This window comes from Mastacembelus armatus, chromosome 1 (assembly GCF_900324485.2).
Source record: "Mastacembelus armatus chromosome 1, fMasArm1.2, whole genome shotgun sequence".
Classification (NCBI taxonomy): Eukaryota; Metazoa; Chordata; class Actinopteri; order Synbranchiformes; family Mastacembelidae; genus Mastacembelus; species Mastacembelus armatus.
In genome coordinates this window covers 4889596-4911258 of record NC_046633.1, presented here as the reverse complement: position 1 = coordinate 4911258, position 21663 = coordinate 4889596, and the positions used below count along the sequence as shown (strand labels likewise).

General features: G+C 40.1%; 1 protein-coding gene across 4 annotated transcripts; it reads left to right on the top strand.

The window, feature by feature from the left end:
* The first annotated feature begins 3389 nt into the window (after nt 1–3389).
* On the top strand, nt 3390–21617 carry trim2a (tripartite motif containing 2a). 4 transcript variants are annotated; one of them, XM_026302496.2, is made up of 12 exons: nt 3390–3565; nt 11952–12130; nt 13775–14012; nt 14511–14662; nt 14783–14963; nt 16679–17402; nt 17645–17748; nt 17999–18166; nt 18737–18917; nt 19326–19396; nt 19569–19709; nt 20099–21617. In XM_026302496.2, the coding sequence occupies exons 2-12, from the start codon at nt 11997–11999 to the stop codon at nt 20249–20251; spliced, it is 2247 nt and encodes a 748-aa protein (XP_026158281.1). In that variant the 5' UTR covers nt 3390–3565; nt 11952–11996; the 3' UTR covers nt 20252–21617. The 4 variants fall into 4 exon arrangements, with proteins under 4 accessions (XP_026158281.1, XP_026158286.1, XP_026158285.1 ...); XM_026302500.2 differs by having other exon boundaries at nt 3391–3565; nt 18737–18905; XM_026302499.1 differs by lacking the exon at nt 3390–3565 and adding an exon at nt 8943–9564.
* Nucleotides 21618–21663: the final 46 nt, after the last annotated feature.

The following is a 21663-nucleotide window of genomic DNA, read 5'->3' as shown; positions in this document are numbered from 1 at the left end:
TGCTCTCATCAGTGATTTTACTTTTAGCTTTAAAATGTAGGACTTTTGCTGAAGAGTTATTATTTTTACACTATAATAATATTTCTAGTTCCTATTATTCTTAAACTGCCTGTTTAACCACGGTAAAGAAAAACAGAAATAATGCATGGGTACCAAGACTATTTTTACACATGAATGTAAAAATGATTTTTTTTTTTTTTTTTTGGACTGGATTAGCTCTAACTGCATTTGGCTGCTTTAGCCTTTTCCTTTTATTGTCGGCGGGTCCCTTTAATAAATGAGGTGGAAGTGAGCAGGGGCTGCTCTGAGTTCAGCTATAGTTGGTTCGTACAGAGCAGGAGACAGGACGGTGGACGGAGGGGAGCTCCAACCAGAGATACAGGGAGAATCAGTGAGGATCTCTGCCTGTCATCATCTGCTACTGTAAGTCATTGAGTCATTGTGGTTTCTACACTAGCAGAAAAGAAAACCATGAGGTGGGTGAACTTGCAGTAGGTTATGTGTTTGTTTAGGAAATATTTGCTGGGATTTAAGTGTCCACACTTTGTGCCTCTTTATTTCACGTGTGGCATTTGAATTAAAGCAACAAACAAAAAAACTGCAGAAATGTAAGTGTCCATACGGTTGTGGCAGCACCTGGTGGATATTTATGAAAGAGGACCATTTCAGTCATCAGGTCTGTCTGCAGCAGGCTGACGTTAGTGCCAGCATCTTAAATCTGTGAAAACATGAATGAAATTCTGTGCCTACTGGTCCTTTTGCTGAGGTGAATCAAACACGTGACTGGTGGTTTTATGTTTTATGTACACAGTTTAAAGTTCAGCAAGTTTAATAAATATCCAGGATTGTTGAGAGAAGGCATCAGTTCCCAGCTTTTGTTTGAGAAGATTAGAGTACTGAGGGTTTTTAGAGAGCTGCTGTGTGTTTGCATTTAGTTATTAGTGAATATTTCTTTACTTGTGAGTGAGTCCAGTTAGATTTTAAGTTGAGTTTTCCAAAGCACAGGTTAAACACAGGTGGTGTAACTAATGACATATTTAACTGATGTGTGGCACTTGTGCCTACACTGACAATTTAAAATTGGTACCAACATGTGTGTCTCGCTCAGCTTTATTCTATGAATGACTGTGTATGACTGTACACCTGGTCAGCAAAGTAGTTACAGCATATAATTCCTGGCATTACTTTGCCGTTCACTTTGACCTTTTGAGACTAGACGATTACTCATGTTTTGTCTTTAAATAACATTGTTTCAGCAGCACTGAGCCACACTTATGCCCTTAGATGGCTCTGTTCCCCTTCACAGATGAACTAAACGTCTAAGTCTCCTTACATTTGTCTCCTCTTTCTGTCGTCTCCTGTCGCGCTCTCTCGTCCTCACTCTGTGTGAGTCTCTTCCTTTGAGGTCAGATTTTTCTATGGCGGCTGTTATTTACGTCTCTGTGACATTAGATGTGTGTGAATGCAGTGATTCCTGGAGATGAAGTAGAGAATGATGCAGTACAGGCTGCATAACTCTCCCACCACTGCAGTAACTGTCTGTGCTGCAGTGATAACTGAGGGAGGACCCTCATGTTAATCAAGAAATAAAATAGCCACTAAGAGGATTCAGTGCTCTGAACCTCATATGTACAGTGGGTGTAGTTACACATAGGTTGACCATCATCATTTGATTATCTGGATAAGTGTGAGCATGTTTTTCCATTGCATGTTGACTGGTGGTCCTATTGATGTTGTGCTACAGTGACTGAAGGGCCCTGAGGGATCCTTGTTTTTATGGAGCCAGAATCAATGAGCTCTGCAGGGCCTTGACCACAGCACCGTCTGTTGGGTTAAGGCTAATTGATTAGCATTGGACATCAGCCAGCTTAGTGACTTAGTAAAGGATGTAAAAGACTTAGAGACGTCACAGTGTGTCTGTGTGTGAAGGGGCAAAAAACTTTTACTGAGAAACAATAGTAACGGGCATTTCAGAGCAGGGACCTTCAAAATGATTTGGTTAATTTAACTGTATTTTGTCCAATGAACAGTAGGAAATTGTCACATTTTACTAGATGGAACCAACAAATGTTTTCCCACTTGATGGCTACAGTTATCGAAACTGTTGTGATTAATTTGTTGTTAATAGAAATCTGGGACAGAAGCCAGACCTGTAATAAATCATATTAAAGGTTAATGGGATAGGATTGGATTGGAAAACCTGTAGTTTTAGATTCAAATTCAGAATCTTTAAGAGCTGTATTCACCTCGTTTCCCTTTACATGGTTTTATAGTCACATAAAGCTACGATTGAAATGAATCAAATCATAGTGCTCCTGTTTCCATATAGTCATTTTCTATGCAGTATGTAATCCAGTTAAGTGGGACTGTATGTACCAGGGGAAAACAGATGCATTTTGTTAATTACTACAAACATTGTTTGTGGTCTGTCAATAAGATTAAAGCTTTCAAGAAATGGGAAATTCTCTAAGGGCACACGTCTGGGCTGTGTGTGCGTGTGTGTGTGCGTGTGTGTGTGTGTGGGTGTGTGTGTGGGTGTGCGTGTTTAAGTGTGTGTACAGCCTGAAAAGATAGCATATAAATATGTAAACACAGTATAAATCAGACCTGTCCAGGGTGTACCCCTGCCTTCCACCCGAGAGAGAGCTGGGATAGGCTCCAGCAGATCCCCGTGACCCTGATTCAGGAAAAAGCGGGTATAGATAATGGATGGATGGGTAGTATAAATCATATAAACACAGTACACACACACACAAAATACTGTACTTTGATATGTTGACAGAACTGAGTTGAGAGCTTTGCCAGCTGACATTGCATTTTTGGCCTGAGTCATAGTTTTATTTTCATTTTTTTACCACAGTGTCATGTCATTGGAAGGCTAATTGAAAACAATCATGTTGTGTTTATTAAAAAGTGAAGCAGTAACCGATTAGTTTTGTATTTCAGTTTTGTATTTTCGCAATTCATCATGGTGTTGTCATCGATGAACTAGTTCTCCTCCTCTTGTCTCACCTGAGTTACAGTCTTTGGTTCTGTTGCGTCATCTCTGTCTTGTTTACCAGTTTGACTACATCCCCTCTGTGTAAAGGGGGCAGGTAGTAACATTCATGTGTAGCTGGTATATAACTACTGTTCTCCATTTTGAGCTGTCATGATATAACTGGAACTTGATCTCTTTTTTACATTGAAGTGAAAACAAGCATGCAATAGAAAGACAGAGTACTCCTCCATGCTCATCAAACCAAACCAGCACTCTTCCTCTCACCGAGGTTAAAGAGCAGCAAAAGCTTTAAGCCCATCCTTCCCCAGCATTTCTGTGCCCTCTGATTGGTCCATTATTTCCCTCTACAGGGCAGACAGACCCTCCCCCTTCATCTCCGCTCACCCAGTGGCTCCCTGTCAGTCTGTTTGTATTGTAACAGCAGCTCAGGCCTCTCTCATGCATTCCCCTCTCTGCCCACTGCACACTCTACACTATATCAGAGATGAGAAGGATTAAGTGACTGAGAACAGCGTTGTTTTCCCCAGAGAAGAGAGAGGACAGGAGAGCAAGCATGGAGTTGAAGTAAGTGGGATATTTGGGTTTGAAAATGGAGATGACGGTCGGAAACAATGAGTAATAGGTGAAAAAAGCAAGAAGGAAGAGAAATAAAAATATTTGTGATTAAAGAAAGGAGCAACTATACCACTGCTTTGAGAGCGTCCTTACACACAAAACTGTGTGTGTCAGTCCGCTTAGTTTCAGGTAAAGGTTATTATTAGTATATGCTTCCTTAATTCCAGATTATTGGCCTGGATGGTTTCTAAATGGATACAAGAAATACAGGTTCCCTGCAGTTCATGCAGTCTCAGGTGTTCACATAGTGAAATACATTGTGTTTACTTTCTGGAAATGTGCTTTATGGGTATTTCTGTGCAGCTGCATGCTTGAGAAGAAAGTATTTACTCGACTGTCATTTCCCTTTCCTGTTTTTTCATGCTCACTGGATACATTTCATCTGTCTACAGAAGCAGGTGCAGGTGGTACAGCATGTTCATGTGTGTGCTTTAACAAGTTTACTAAGCTGGCTCGAAGTTTGTCTCCAAGGGCTTTAAATCTGTACAACATGCAGCATCTTCTTCTCAGCTAAACAACCTCTTATTACAATTTATTGTAATTTGAATTTATTACAATCTAAAGTTTCTGTAAGTCTTGTAATTATTATAATCGAGAAGCTACAGGATGATGTCCAGAGAGAATAATGCAAAATACAAAGTGGGCTGTATATCAGCATATGTGCATATTAGCTTTCTGCTGTCTGATGATGTTACCACACTCATATCTATATGGTAAATGTGAAGCCAATTAGATTAGCAGCAAGACTTGAAATGATAACAGTATCTGTCTACCGGCACACATAAAGCTCACTAATTAACACATCACATCTCACTTGGTTAGTTCATACAAAAGCGAATGAGTGTAAAAACTATTTTGCCTAGTTATTGGAAGTAAAATAGCACTTCTACACCCTTAATCAATGAGATAAACATGTTAATTTGGGAGTTTTAGGCATGTTGATAGAAACATTTTGTTACCACTTTACAGAGCCAGGCTTATTGTTTCCCCTGTGTCCTGCCTAACTTCATTTTTACCTTACAGACATGAGATTCATCTTAATCTTCAATGTGCCCGAAAGCAAAAAGGAACATTTCCTAAAATGTTAGGCAGTTTCTGTTTAACAAAAGACATTTAACCCCTAAAGGTGCATTAAGTCTTACCTTATAATATAATAGTACAAATCAAGTAAAACAAAAACAGACAAGTGTCTTTTGTCTGCACAGTGAGTCATAATGTCTTAGCTTCGCTGAATTCTGGCTGACAGATGTGCAGCATGGACAGTTCCCAATGTCCTTATGCTAGCACATCTGTAGGCCTTAATTTGACGTCAGTACCAACACAAACTGAGACGTAGCATTGTCTTATCTTGTGTCGCCAGATACATGTTTGGCAGATATATAGCTGAGTGACACACTCACTCACATGAGGTTTCCTTATTCACTCAGAGTGCAGCCTTTTGCTCCGAGGCATGTAAACATGATAAGACAAACAACGCTGGCAAATTCATTTATTCAACAAGAATAGTCTGAAAAAATGAAAATGTTTTGTAGTTTCTCAACTTTAGTGGATTCAAACTGTCTGAACAAATCCCTCAAATTGTAATCCTGAAATTACTACAGCATTATTTAAAAATGTATCGGTGGCTTGGAAAGATGCCGTTGGAGGTTTCAGGACACATCCACCCTCAGAGGGGGATGATGGATGTGGAGTTGGATGAGGGGATGTTCAGGCTGAAGGCGTACTCTGTCGCTACAATCTCTCATCATCCTGTCCCCGGTGGATGTTTTAGATTAGCATGAGTGTTCTCACAATTCATGGGTGGGGCCTATGTCACCCTCTCAAGCATTAAAAACATGCAAAACCCCTGATTCCTGAAAGCTGGTAGGGTTAAGTAACGGTGTGGCTGTATTTATTTTAGCTCTGGGAAAAATCTGAAGCTAACTACATTCTTCAGCTGTCTGTTGCAGCGTTGATGAAATGACACAATCACCAGGGTCAGCATGAACGTGAGCCTTATAGGCCAACCACCTGACTTTAGGTGCTAAAAGCATTTAAGATACAATAAGCACTAAAAGCAAACTGCCAACTCACACATAAACATCAGTTACAATAATAATAACAGTGTGTTTTATAACCCATATAGTCAACATTCAGTGTACTGTGATATTCACTCTATGTTATCGTCTTCTGATTATAGTGATTATAGCATAATGAACATGTTTGAGTTATTGCCTGGTGGCTAAGTGGGTAGCAATTTATGACTTTTTTACCTGCAAGTCATTAGCATGAAGTAGGCGGTGATGAATGGGATGATGTGATTCTGCAGCCAGTGTAAATTGTCAGGTTCTTAAGTGTTTTGTTAGGCTGACGTGACTGTGTTTACATGTCCAGTCTAGCCTGAGGTTCATGCAAATGACTGACAAAGTAATCATAGACGTGTCCTCTGTCCCTGGCTGGCACTGATGCACTGATGTGGGTTTTTTCTAAACATGCTTTCTTTGTTAGAATTAAGTGAGTGGATTGAAAACACTTTCATATTGGCTTGTTAAGTGAGGAGGAGGAGGAGGAGGAGGAGGACCATTATACTTATCTAGACTGCTTGTCAGCCAGTCCAAATATCTTTTCACCTCTGACAAGAAAAGTCTGTGTCCAATCATTTCTGTAACTTTATGGAACCAGCAATACACAGGCTTTACTAGCTAGAGAAGTGTAAACTGTTAAAACATGCATGAGTGCACATATAAAGGGGCTGTAAATGAAAAACAAGCAGCAACAAAGTGTTTTGTGACTTCTCTGACACCATCATGGCAGTGTAGCACAGTGCTGGACTCTTGGACTTCTGACCTGACAAACTAGTGATGGTTACATAACAAAATGTTATAAAACGTTCAAGAATGTGCAGGTGAAGTAAGACAAACCAGCTGTTCTACAGCGGCACTGAAACAGAAACACCTGATTCTCACACTCTAATGGAGCATGTTCACCAGTTTGTCTTCACCCTGGTTGTTTACGTTTTGAAAGTGGTCATTCTGACTGAGCAGTGTCATCATTGTACACAGTGACATGGGCTTTTGGTGTGGTTAGAAAGAGAGGGAGATGTTAAAAACAGCTGAGGTCAGTGCTCTGGAAAGAGCCGGATGGGATGAACACCAGAGGAAAACCCAGGGTAACATCCAAGCCACGGCAACCTCTTTGCAGACCAAAACCTAAAATATACTCAAAAGGACTGACGTGAAACCAGTTTCCTCTCCAGATTGGTGAGTGGAAATGTGTTGGTTAAAAATGGCAGCATACAACAGTGAGGTTTTAACTTTAGCTAAAGTCATCGGGATGTATTGGCGGATGCAGGTGTGCTGTCATTGACATAGTAACTGTTTGATACCCTTTAAAGTGTCTACATGCATCAGGGATGATGATGTTTGTATGAAAAGTGAAGCAGCTAAAACAGGTTGAGTGACATGTTTACTCCTCAGCATCTATGTGTTGTGCCCCTGAGCTACTAGTGTGTTTACTTCTTCATGTGGCTTTCATGCAGTCCCTGATCATGCTGCTGTCTTTAAAATTACCTTTACAATTTTACACCAATAAATCTCCTGACGTAGCCATTTTAATGTCAGTCAGTTTGGAAATGATAGCAGGTTCGGGTCTTCTGGCATTGAGGTTGACAGGCTCTGCCTTTAACAGAGCTGAAACAAAGCAACAAAGAAGTGTGTTTGTCACTGAAACTGGCTGGAAGGCTGCAAGTTTGCATTAACCAAATTGAAGGCAGTCTGTATAACCACTCATTAAAATCACCCTGGAGGATGTTTCACCACTAGAACTATGGAACTATGGTTTTTGTTTATAAGGGTAACTCAACAAATTCCACAAAAAGACCAAAGCTGCAATGAATTGATGTCACAAACACACATTACTGTGTAGATCAAGCCAGTTACAGCCCCTTTACCTGTGCAGATCAGATTTATTGGTCAAAAACTGTAGGTATGGTTTTCACTGGAAGACGACACTGCTGCTGAGAGACATGTTTCTTGATTATGACCAGCATAGGAAATATTTATCTTGAGTCAATCCCACATACACAACCCTGCTGTCACAAAAACTCACAAATGCAGTAATATGCAGCTGGAAGTACTGCCCAGCAAATGCAGAGTTTACTCAGCTTGAGAAACGTTTGGTTAAAATACATTTCTTTACTTTTATAGCATTAAATAAAAATCTATGTTATAATTTTAAAGATTAACATCTTTAGTAGGAACCAATGGGCTCTGGGCTGAACATCAAAGACAAGAAAAGGGCATCTTAACTTTGGAGAGGCAGACTAAAGCATTGATTTTGTTCTTTTATGAGATTTGTTGAAAGTAAGTCAAATATTGAAAACACCCACTTTTAGGGTATGGAAGGCAAAGCTTACTTGTGTTGTTTGTCTGCATGTTGGTGCTCCGCTAACACAGTGTCTTGGTCAGCACACTGTATTTTTTTTTCCAGAGTTAAACTGGCTCCTCTTGTTCTGTGTCCCACTTCTCTGACTGACTCAGGGCTCACTGAGCTTGGCAGAGGCTGAGATGAGATCACTGGAACAGCTTTGGAGCTGCCAGGCCATGAAAAGTCTGAAAAAGCTCTGTCAAGATCAACTGAAGTTATTTTAGGGAAGAAATGGTAGAAACTCTACAGAAGATTTTAAGATTTCACTGTGTTATTTGCTGATAAAGAAGACAGAAAGATCTTTGATGATATAAATTAATCAACATTCCAGCATCAGAAACTAGTCAAGTTTTAGCAAATATGCTCAGAATATTTATTTGACAAGAGTGGAAATCCCCCTTCATGATGTTTCTATGTCGCCTTCTTTCATGAGCATATCAGATAAATTAAACTTTCCCCTGACATCTTTTATGTGTATAATAAGGCCTATTGTTCCTATCAAGAGTAAAGGGGTTTTTTTTTTTTTTGATAGGTTTGGACATTCAACAAGATACGTACTTGATGTGAACAATTAAATAGTTTAGGTCAATAATCTGACTGAATTGCCCTTTAACTTTGTTCATGTAGCCTGACAGTGTCTTCATGTTGACTGATTTCTTGTACGTTGGTAAGGGTCCTTTTATTTTGATATAATAGCAGCTTTTTGAAACATCTCTACTCTTACTCCTACAAACCGCATTATGTCACTAAAGATTGCCCTCTGTAAACATTAAAAATAGGCTGTAGTCCATGTCAAACCACACAGTGACGTAATGTTAAGATTAGCAGACCTGACTGTGCAGGTTTTACTGGAAAGTGGCACGGTTTTTTTTTTTTTTTTCTGCTTTATCATAGGTTTGTTTGTTTGTTTGCTCTGACTCTACATGTACAGTGAGTCAGCACATGCATGCACACACACACATATGCACATTGAAAGATCTGCTGGGCTTCAACTCCATTGGCCACGGAAGGGACCCATAATTACTGTCCCTTTTACTTCCCATGTGTTTGCTCACCAGCCATCAGCCAATGCTCGCTCACATACTCCTGATGCTGCACACACTTGCTGCACTGCAGTGAACCAGCATTCACTTCAGACAGTGAGGTAGGAGGGAGATGAATGGATAAGACAGACTGAACAAAGAGTGCAAGTGATGGGAGGAGAGGAAGTGCTGAGAGAGCGTAAGCGAGAGAGGGAGGGGAGGAGATGATGTAAAAACTGTAACATCGTCCCTCCTCAACTTTACTCACGTGTCTGTGTGCACACACCCATAAACACACGGAGGAGCTGTCCCACGCACACATACCCTGTCAGCTCCTGTTTGGCTCATTGCTGCAACCAGGAGGGAAGCATCTTTACTTGTCACAGCTGACATGACTTAAAGGCAGGTTTGGAGGGATTTTAGTGGAAAGATTCTGCCTGTTCTACTCATATGGAGCTTCAGTGGTACAGTCTGTGCACGTGAATGGATGACGCCTGTTGACTGGTCCATAGATGCAACACTGTAAGTCATTGCATCAATAATAGTATGGTTATACTGAGCCATATGGAATAGCTGATGTCGTTTTGCCTTCTAATCTATCTTCTCGTGGAGTCACTGCATGTGACTTGTGACTGCATCCTTTTTTCATGTGCACCCTCTACCGCGTATTGCATGACAGCTCAATCAAGCAGGAATTATTCCGCTTAGCTGGTGTGGATCGGGTTATGTAAGAGTGGAGTGTGGCCACTGCGACCTTGTGCACTGTCAGCACAGGGCTGCTTCTGTTGTCCTGTTGCGGCTGTCTGAAGAAGGATTTATAGCCATATTTGATGCTGTGCTCATCTGCTTAATCTGGCCTGTAAAGCTGGTGAGTTGTTCACATACAATGCAATAGATGAGATTTATGTGTGTGCATGTCTGTGCTGGCAGTGTGTATAATGTCATTCAGATCTCTCATTTGCAGACCATTTACTTCCATTGATATACATGGGCACACTTTTGTGTATTAAGAACATGGCTTTTACATCTGGTTTTAGTTTCTGGACTGATCCAGTTTTAGACTATGTCAACAGCTTGTTGCTGTTTAGTTTAAGTCACAATTCTGCTGCTTGCAGTAACTTGCTGTTTCTGTATAAATTGTAAAACTGGGCTGAGCTGCTCAACACATTATGAACTGGCAGCTGACAGCAAACACATTTACATACCAGCCACGTAATAAAAGATCTTGGTAATAACAACATTTTATTTAACAGTAATTTTATCCACCACCAAGTTATATCTGCTTTCAGGGCAGAATGAGAGCAGGAGATTAAGTGAAAATAGAAAGAGAGCATGCACTGTAGAAAGAAGTGTCCCTGAGGCTTTCCTCTCAGCAGCAGAGGTGGCCTGTTTCTCTGCCTGTCTTGAATGTGAAGAGACAATAAAAGCTCTGACACACTTACTGTGTCTCAGGTCGCTGCCACATAATGTTTCAAGAATATCAGAAAAAAAAAACATGCCATTTAAAGATGCTTCAGACAAAACTGGAGAGCATGTTAGAGATGTATGAGGAGTATCAAGAATCAGTGTAAATGCTGTTTGAGCTGTTGTGGCAAAGTCTTTCAGTGTTTGGTTTCTCACTGGATTCTGTTCTGTGCTTTGCTTTCACTTTATAATCAAATATTTATCACTTAAAGTGCCTTTTTATGACAAACCCTAGCACCACTGCAACTCATGCACAAGCCCTGCTCCATTAACTGCTTCTACAGTGGTTCCCAACATGAGGGCTGAGACCTGCCAAAAGGTCGCAAGATAAAGCTGTAGAGTAACAAAATGACTAACATGACATTAAAACATAAGCTGATTGAGATGTTTCTCCAAATATGTAGTAGAGTTAGGGTACCTTTTCTCCTTAAATTTACCAATTTAGATTCCTTAATTCAGAATATGTGCCGAGGACCAATCTGATAATAATATAGTATAGTATAGTATTACTATATAGTATAATATAGTAACATGAGCCCAGAGATTGCTGCAGTAGCCACAACATGACTGAATGAATGGATGTGACAGCATAAACACTGGATTTCATAATTACATTTAGGCATAAGACATAGCTTAATGTAGATCAGGCACATCTGCCTTCCTCTCAAACAATCTCAAATAGTATGATGGAAGCCATGCTTTTTTTAACTGACTAATTATGACTAACTAACGGCACCACAGGGTCCGCTCAGTGGCTATTCTGGTCTAAAGTTATTTTTCTCAGAGGTTATTTATTTTTTATTGTCCTGTCTTTTTATATTAAACTACTTTTCACTTAGCACTTAGTTCTCAATGGAATTTTAACGGCAATAAGGCAAATAAAGTGGATCAGCTGAGAACAGCTACTAGATGGGTTTTGTGATGAGATTATTTTAACTTTGATCTCAATATTTAAAATAAATAAAATTAAAGATACAGTTTCAAAACTGGAATCCATTACACTTGAATGTTTTGATCATCAGATTCAGTAAATGGCACATTTGCAAACATTTGATGTTAAAGCGATGACCTGAGATTGACCTCTCACCATCCCAGATGTTGTATCTGTTCCTGGACTCTTAGACCCATCAACTTAATGGTTAGAAAAATTAATTTTATGCAAATAAGTTTATTCCACAGACAGCTAGGAAGGAGAGTTTACATCTTATTGTTCTGCTGCTTGAGGGGGTTTTTATATTTACATTTTTTTAATGTTACAACTCATAGGTTTGAGTTAAAGCTTGTAGCCACAGGTGCTGGTTGGTATCTGTACATTTTGTAGTTCCTCTTCCAGAGCAAGGATGGAAAGAACAAGGGACCTTTTTATCTTTGCAACTTGCAGATTTCCTCTCCCTTCCATGAACTTATCACTGTCCTTGTCTTGTCCACCATTTGTGTCTCTCTAGTGTGCAAGGTAAGAGGAAGAGGGACGCCTATGTCAGAATTTTAGGATGGCCGGTGAAGGCTCCACTATTCCCAGTCCTGTGGTCCGTCAGATTGACAAGCAGTTCTTGATCTGCAGCATATGTCTGGACCGCTACGAAAACCCCAAGGTACTGCCCTGCCTGCACACCTTCTGTGAGAGGTGAGTGGAGTTATCATGTTATTTCAGTGCAGAGGTTTAATTGTGTAAATGAAGAGTGGAGAAAAATGAGCAACTACGACCTTCGGGGTTTCAAATTCAAATGTCAATTCAATTTGAATGTTTTCTGAGAGAACAGGCTGCACAACAGTAGGTGGACGATTTCAGTCAATACTGTTTTTCTTAAATTGGACATTTATTCAACAAGGAATAATGCTGCATCTCTGTTACTGACTTTGGTGTATTGGTGCCACTCTCCATTCACAGGCCTTTGTTCCTGACACAAAAGATAAACTGTGGACTGTGCCTGTTAGTGCCTTTGCTTTAGTCAGAGACCTGTTAAACTCATAACAGCTGTTTCACACATAAATATCAGTGATGACTAGTCAAGTATTTAATTTGTTTTGAAGTTAGAGTTAAAAATATTTTAATGATTTTGGTTTTTTTTCATCTTGTACGTTGATTTTGCCTTATCTGCCACAATAAACATACGAAACATTGTGTTTAGCCATAATTGGATTTTAGGAGATAACCCAGAGAAACTGAATAAATGTTTAATATAAATAATGTAATACAAGATTTCATCTTTTGAAGCCAGAAGGCATTATTGCACTGAGCTGTGTGTATGTTGAAAGCTCTTGTACTCTGATGTATTTCGTATGCAACATAATGCGAGGTGTGGTCAGTCCTCTGACCACTCATTAGGGATGTAATGTTTCATTCCACTGAGTTAACATTTTCTAAAGTACACACATACTCTAATACAATCTAAAATAACAGACTTGTGAAGCATATTTTTATGTGGCTCTTCATAGACACACACTGAGTTACTGAGCCACAAGGTCACTGAGCTTTTTATTTAGGCAAAAAAATGAAATGTAATGATTTGATCAAAACTGAGCCTTTTTTTTTTCTTTTATCAGCCTCGTGTTCAAAGTTTTATTTGCACAATCTGCTGCTTGTGACCTGTAAGTTACACAGTAACTAAAATATAAAGATTATGGGAATACATAAAACTATTTGCATAGTTTCTAATGAGTCAAAATATTTGTTTCTGCAACCTTGATCATATTAAATATTTTACTTATGAAACCTGTTTTCTGTTCTTTACTTTAAAGGTTATAATAATCAGTTTAGTGATGGTGTTATATTACACTGAAGTGTGAAAGGTTTTTCCACCCCTATGCATATACAATATTAGAATCAATATTAGAAAAACAAACCACAAATGACTATGATGTCCAATGCTGCCATAATGGTTAACGTTACACACAAATTTTTGACAAACTGAATATTAGGAACCTCACAATGACAGTACAGTCTGGGACAGTACAGGTGCAGTAAGTAACTCAGTTTGTACGTGCTGTTTTAACCACTAGATGGCATTAAAACTTCAAATGACTAATAATGAATTGGTAGATTAAAGTGCTGAATGTGTTTGTTTCCTGAATGCTGATCATTTATGTAAAGCAAAAAAAAAATTGGATTGTGTCTCAAGAGGCCTTCTGGTTAAAAAAAACACGCATGTATGTGTAGACACAGCCATAAATGCACATCTACTGTATATCATCACTCTTCTTTACCATGTTGTAACTTTTTACAGGAGGTTCCAATTTATTTATAATAATCACACCGCTCCTCCTCCAGGTGTCTGCACAATTACATCCCAGCGCACAGCCTCACACTGTCGTGCCCTGTGTGCCGCCAGACCTCTATCCTGCCGGAGAAGGGTGTGGCGGCATTGCAGAATAACTTCTTCATTACTAACCTCATGGACGTGCTGCAGCGGGCACCGGACAGCTGCAGCCAGGAGGCCGCTGCGCTCAACAACATCACCACTGTGGCTACAGGCCAACTGCTCTCCTGCCCCAACCATGGAGGCAACGTAAGAGCCACACACACACTTTCATCACTCCTCCTGTCTCTCAAAGTACTGCCTGGGCTAGTATGCTAATAATGCTCAAGAAGAAAAGTATGAAATATAACTTAAGTCTTTCTAGCATCTAATATGTGGAAACTTTTAGGGAAGATAACCAGAAATAAACGTATAGTACAGCTGAGGGTGAAAGGAGCATCATCAATTACAGTATTAAACTAATTCTGACCTGATGGTGTTAGTACATGAAAAGGTAAGAAAGTCATTACAATTCATCATAACGTGGGACATGAATGTCAAACCAAGGGATCAGCAAAGGTCTTTGGGATTCAGCATCTGGGAAACCTGAATTTCTGTACAAAATTTCACAGCATCATTCTGCTGCAGCTAAATTGGCAAAGCAACCCACACTGGCATCATTACAGTCTCACTGCCAACATGGCTAAAGCATTTTGGACTATAAGACTCAACGCAAATATTTAAGTCTAATCTGGACTTTTTCCTTAGGTCATGGAGTTTTACTGTCCTCCGTGTGAGACGGCCATGTGTCAGGAGTGTACAAGCGGCGAACATGGAGAACATCCAACTGTGCCTCTTAAAGATGTAGTGGAACAACACAAGGCCTCATTACAGGACCAGCTAGATGCTGTTAAGAGGAGGTACAACAGCAACATTATGTAGTTGTCATAATATTGCATTCAAATTACTCCTAACTAACAACTGTCATGTCATGAGGGAGAAAAAGAAAAAAATCCTGCACTCACTTGTGTTGCTCCCAGGTTACCAGAGATCGACTCAGCCCTGCAGACGCTGTCAGAGATCCTGCAGCAGCTGACAAATCAGAAGAGCTCAATTGAGGACGACATCCATACTACGTTTGACGAGCTGCAGAAGACCCTCAATGTCCGAAAAAGTGTTTTGCTCATGGAGCTGGAGGTCAACTATGGCCTCAAGCAGAAGGTGGAGTAACAAAGTCTGAAACAAAGTGCTCTCAGCTGACACAGCTGACACATGCAGAGTGTAGTTTCAGTGCTATGCTGTGGTGTTTAAGTGTGGTCAAAATCAGGATGGATAATCAGCATAGAACACTGACCCTGTTTTAGTTTACTTGGGGAAAGATTTTAGCCTATAGGCTACTCATCAGATTGTTTTTGCTGATCTGTGTGTCAGGGGCTCAGCTGGTCTGATAAGCGATTAACAGGCAGAGAGAGGGGGGTCAGGGAGCTGGTGCACCACCCAATCCACTCAACCAATCACCCGGTCTGGTTAAGAGCCTGCTGTTCCCCCTCAGGGAGCTGCGTCACATGGGTTGCTAATGATTTACGATTCACTGGCTGGTGTGCAGTCAAAACACTGCAGCCCAGGGGAAAGTCAGATATGTGACTTTGAGCTGTGTTGTTGGCGTAGCTAGATGGAGCCATTGTGCTGGATGTTCACATGAGTTGATTTGGGTGTGTCATGCAGTGAGAGCGATACAGTACAGCTTACCTCTTCACACTCTCTCTTCTTACACTGGTAGCGTGAGCTCTGTTCTTATAGCACGTGTGAGAAAAGTGTCTTATGTTTTAGAGTTTGAATTAGCACAAAGAGAAAGAGGACGCAGACGGTGTTTTGATGAGCATATGATTCTGTTCTGAGACAGATGGCCTAATGGCCTCTCTTGCTGGAGAAGGGGAGGAGTGTGATGGCCAGATACAGGTGAGTCTCTCTTGGTGCTTTAATGACTATGTGGTAATTTCACAGTATTATTAAATGATCTTTTAGTATTACTATTACTATTACTATAGTTTTATGTAATTAGTTAACATTAATGAGCCTCATTATTGTGCTGCCAAATTAGCTGGAAACATGGAAAAAGTCATTTTAGACATATGAAAAGAGAACAATGCTTGTTTTCATAGAAATCTGAAGCTGCTTTGTCAAGCCAGTAGTCCGATGCAAATATTTGCATGTGGCTACATGACCCAGTGATCTCTGCTTATGTATCATTTACAGGCCAAGGGCGTTGTAGGGAAGGTTTTTTGAGATTATTTTCTGCAGTTATGCCTGTAATTGTTACAGTAATTTCACAGACAGAGCTCTGCATGTCACCACAGGGTGGCATAGCCATATTTAACAGATATGGATCTATTTTCATGCGTAGCCACTGGAGTAAACCTGCAGCTGTGTGTGCCTGTAAGCGAAGGCTTGTGCTGATTTGCATATGAGGAAAATCAACGATGTATGTCATGATCTTCATTTTGACACAAAAATTGCTCTCTTGTAGGATTTCTTCACACTTGTATGATAGTGCGTGGATGGATACAGTTGTTCCAAACCTGGTAATTGGAATGGCTCAAGAGGATAAGTCTGTGGGGTAGTGAGATGGATAAAGGAATAGGAAAGAAGAAAATAAACTCCAATGTTTTATTTTACAGAATTGTCTCTAACCTCTGTATACTGGGTGACACCAATACCTCTTCTGTTTTATCAAACATTGTCAAATAAATACAAGAAAGGAAAGTCAGTTAGTTTGGTTAACCTGCTCACACCTTGTAAACATATGTAAACTCTAACAAGAGTTTACATATGTTTTTTCAAAGAGAGTCACAAACCTAAAACAAACCTAAAACATTCGTGAACCACGGGACTAATCATGAAGTAACCCCGCTGCCCCCTGGTGTTTCTTTGTGTAGGTGCTCCAGGCCCAGCTGGATGCACTGCTGCAGGGCCAAGACGGCATCAACAGCAGTTGTAACTTCACGGAGCAGGCTCTGAGCCACGGCACTGAGGCCGAGGTGCTGCTGGTGAAGAAACAGATGAGTGAGCGTCTCATTGAACTCGCCAGCCAGGAGCTTCCTCTGCAGCCTGGAGAGAACAACCAGCTGGAGTTTCTCGTGGAGACCGAGGGACTGAAGAAATCCATCCACAACCTGGGCACTATAGTAACAACTAACGCAGTGGCCTCTGAGTCTGTGGCTACAGGTGAGGGGTTGCGGCACTGTGTGGTGGGTGTACCCACCTCCATCACCATTACCACTAAGGACAAAGATGGCGAACTATGCAAGATGGGTAATGCTATGATCACTGCTGAAATCTCTGCACCTGATGGCATCAAAGGTGAAGGAGAGATACTGGACAATAAGAACGGCACTTACGAGTACCTGTTCACAGTCCCTAAAGAGGGGACATTTAATTTATCGCTGCATTTGTATGACCAACCTATCAAGGGAAGCCCCTTTAAGATAAAGGCTACCAAGTCTATAGATGTGTCACCAACTTCTGACAGCATGAAGAAGAGACTGAAGTCTCCAGGAAGTGGGCACATCAAGCAGAAGGCCATCAAGAGGCCAGCCAGTATGTACAGCACAGGAAGGAGGAAAGAGAACCCCATTGAGGACGACCTCATCTTCAGAGTTGGTAAGAAAGCTGTGGTTCTGCCATCAGATCAGCTTAGAAATCTTCTTAAAGCCAGGTCATGACCTGTAATTGTCAGAGGTTATTATCTGAGTGAGACTTTTCTCTCATTAAATCAAGGAAAAATCAAAACAATCAAAAATGAATTTAAATATCGCTGTGACTGTCACTGCACACCCAAACAAATAAATCGGCATTCTACTAATATCTTTTATATGTTTATTTCCATATGTTATGTTTTCCAGGTACAAAGGGCAGAAACAAGGGGGAGTTCACTAATCTGCAGGGAGTGGCTGCTTCCTCTCTAGGAAAGGTGCTGATAGCAGACAGCAACAACCAGTGTGTCCAGGTAAAAATAACTCCCTGAGCTGAAGGTGCAGTCCTCAGTGAGAAGTCACTGGTGAAGCACTATAACTTATTACTGCTCAGTTTCCTTGAACAATGCTGCCTCTGCACTTTGGCATCTTCATGGAAATATACAGCATGACTTTTTGCAGCATTGGAAATTAAAAGTACTGCACATCAAACTGATTTAAAATCTCCTTTTTGTTTTATTTGTTAAGTGATTTCATCTTTTTGATTGTATGTTTGTAATACAGATTTTCTCCAATGATGGTCAGTTCAAAAGTCGGTTCGGTGTCCGGGGCAGGACACCAGGTCAGCTGCAGCGGCCGACAGGTGTGGCCGTACACCCAAATGGTGACATCATCATTGCTGACTATGACAACAAATGGGTCAGCATCTTCTCAAGTGAAGGGAAGTACAAGGTGAGTTAAGATACACAGAATACAGGAAGTACAGAGAGGACTTTTACAGGCAAAACCAGCATAAAATGTTGCATTATCTCTAAAAAGCCAATGTTTGCAGTTCTGGACACATGACTGTGACCTTCTCTGTAATTCAGACTAAACTGGAGTGTTAAGAGAAGGTCATGTGCATCTTTGGGCTATTTCAATTATTTTATTACCCAGAATTACAGAAGTAAGTAGAGATTTTAAAGTCAACATAAATAATTGTAGCTTTGTGCCTTATTGCTGGAGTTTGTCATATTTTCCTAGTTAGGATTACAGTAAAACAGTGACTGCCAGTTTCCATTCAAGGCAACCTGTGACTCATTCGCTGAATCCAGGCCTGTAAGTCACATTAAAGAAAACCAAGCTGGTCAAAGAGACTCACACTCAACTGTGTTTAAAAACTTGGATAACATATAAATATAAAAGTGCTCTGAGTATACTTTACTACTGCTACTGTATCTCTGATTTCCCAGTCATGAAGTACATGATTAACAACTGGCCTGGTGCTGCCTAATAGAATCGTAAACTCCTTTGCCTCTGCAGAACAAGATTGGCTCAGGGAAGCTGATGGGCCCTAAAGGTGTGTCAGTGGACAGAAACGGCCACATCATCGTGGTCGACAACAAGGCCTGCTGCATCTTCATCTTTCAGCTCAACGGCAAGCTGGTCACCAAGTTCGGTAACCGTGGCAACGGTGACAAGCAGTTTGCAGGTACACTCAATGGTAATATGTGCACTGCCCCCTACAGTCTTTCTCCAACCAGCTCACACCCGCATGTGGATTGACCAGTAACCAAAACTTCCCCATCATCCTTTGACTTTTGGAGTGTTTTGTTGATAAACAGATAAGACAGCAGCTTGACAAGCAGAGCATCATTTGTCACTGATATATACATAGATTACTGCAAGTGCCCTTAAAACATCATGCATTGCAGCTCATCATGGTATGAATAACTTAATACAGCCTATTCTACTCAATCTTTTTTTTCATTAATGTATTTGTCTACTCATTAACCTGCATGTCTACTAGAATAAGTAGTTTGTTTCATTGAACTGATTCTATTTTGTAATTTAAAAGCAGGATTTGACAAACAACACATATCTGACATGTCTGACTTATTTTTTCCTGCAGGGCCTCACTTTGCTGCTGTCAACAACAACAATGAAATCATTGTGACTGATTTCCATAATCACTCAGTGAAGGTAAGAGCAGAATCAGAACAGTGGATGCGTCTTACACATGTAATGGTGGCATGTATTAGTCTTTGTCCATTCTAAGCCTCTGATCATGACAGTCAATAGTTATTGTCTTGTGTTGTTGTTTATATATCACTGGCATCCTAAATTTACCTTTAGTTTTTATTTCAAAATGTAGGTGTTCAACACAGAAGGAGAATTCTTGCTGAAGTTTGGTTCTAACGGTGAGGGCAACGGCCAGTTCAACGCACCGACAGGAGTGGCAGTGGACGTCAATGGTAACATTATAGTGGCAGACTGGGGCAACAGCAGGATACAGGTCAGTGCAGCAAGTCTCACCTCAACAAGTCCAAAGAAAATAAATACAAGAAGCAGGCTTCACATTTTTTTCTTCATGGCTAATTTCTACACGTTGCAGACCAAATAGCCTAAAAGGTTTTATTTGACTTTGGATATACTGTGTTTTCTAATAGAAAGAAGAATAAATAAAACTAATTGAGACCTATCTTAACTTCCTTTTACCCATGAATTACATACTGGACAAATGTAACACTATTGTTCTGTGACAGCATATCTATTTGCTTCACAATGAAGGTGCACTCTACTGGCCAAGACTCTTTTTGCAAGAAATTAGAAAGTTGAAAATCAAGTAATTATGTTTATTGCACATTCAAAAAAGGAAACGCTGAGGATATTCATTTCTCCCAGGTGTTTGATGGCAGTGGCTCTTTCCTCTCCTACATCAACACATCAGCAGACCCACTGTACGGCCCACAGGGACTGGCTCTCACCTCTGACGGACACGTTGTAGTCGCAGATTCTGGCAACCACTGCTTCAAAGTCTACCGCTACCTGCAATAGCCTTTCTCCCTCAACACACAAATTGTGCAGTGTATATAAACACACATACACACATTAGTATGGTACTGATGGCTGGACTTTGCACTCATCCACTTACTCATTCACCTTGAATCACACTGTGCCATCTTTTTGACTGTTCTCCACATGTGGCATCCTGTTTTACCTCTGATGCTGAAGAAAAAACTAAGCAAATTATTTGTGGGTTGGCTGAAACAAGAGGATCTATGATCTATGATGGCTGCTTGTGAGGAGTTACTCATAACCATCTTAACTGTGCTGATTTAAAAATAAAACTTTAGTGTTGTATATATGTTAAATCTTGGATTTGTTGTGACATGGCAAAAAACTGGAAAATAATGCAATTGCACTTGTTCCTAAAAAACTAAACTGGTTGTACTTGGTTAAATGATTAAAATTGAAGAAGTACCTTAGTTTCCTGAAAAATAACAGTAATATAGATATAGATCCAATAACTGCAGCTTCCTGTTAAATGCTCTTCACATTTTGCCTATTCGCTGTAAAAAAAAATTACCTACTGTAGGTACCAGGGTACTTTCAAGCATGTTTAACCATCTCTGTGCATGTCATTTTTATGAATAAACACCCGAAAAGCTACAGTGCACAATATATAAATATCTTTCATTCACCAAATCAAATGGATAAACCATGTAAATAACAATACTTCTGTCTACATGTGAAAATGACAAGTCATTTTAAATACATTTACACTATATGCTGATAATTTCTGTTCAGTTTGTTTCACAAAAACATAATGGGCTATGTGTGTGTGCAACACAATCAGGTCCGTGTGTGTGTGTGTGTGTGTGTGTGTGTGTGTGTGTGTTGTGATCAGTTAAGGTACCAAACAGAAGCCACTTGTATGTAGACTCTTGATGATCTCCTCTGATTACTTGCAAACATCTTAGAATTTGACCAAACAGATAAATGTAGGGTGCATTAGTTCTCAATGAAAGGGTTTAATTAGGTCTCATGCTCCAATGTAGGGTTCAATTCAACAATATCAGATGCAGAGTTAAGGAGCTGTGATCTCCTCCATTCATTTCTATTGTGCTCTCATATCGTTCAAAAATCTGTAGAACGGCTAACAAGTTGTGCATTAGTAAAACAATTTGTCTATCTGCTAACAAAGATGCAGTGTGTAGTTCAACAGGTGTGTGTTGTAAAATCCTCTGTGCTCTCATTAGAAAGACTTTGTCAAAGGTTTTGTCTTTAAACACGTTTTGATTTCACATCCTGAGCTCAGTCATTCATTTTCTACACATTCTTGTTAAAGGATTTGTTTTCCATTGTCTTGTATATATACTTGTAATGCCAAACTGAATTAAAGTGCCCATAGTAAACAATAGTTTGTCTTTTTGTGTAATACATGTATTGAATTCATTCTAATTTTT

Coding starts and splice junctions, on each gene's coding strand:
- trim2a (XM_026302496.2), top strand. CDS start 11,997: ATGGCCGGTGAAGGCTCCACTATTCCCAGTCCTGTGGTCCGTCAGATT. Junction 17,403..17,644: donor CGACCTCATCTTCAGAGTTG/GTAAGAAAGCTG, acceptor TATGTTTTCCAG/GTACAAAGGGCAGAAACAAG. Junction 19,710..20,098: donor GGGGCAACAGCAGGATACAG/GTCAGTGCAGCA, acceptor CATTTCTCCCAG/GTGTTTGATGGCAGTGGCTC.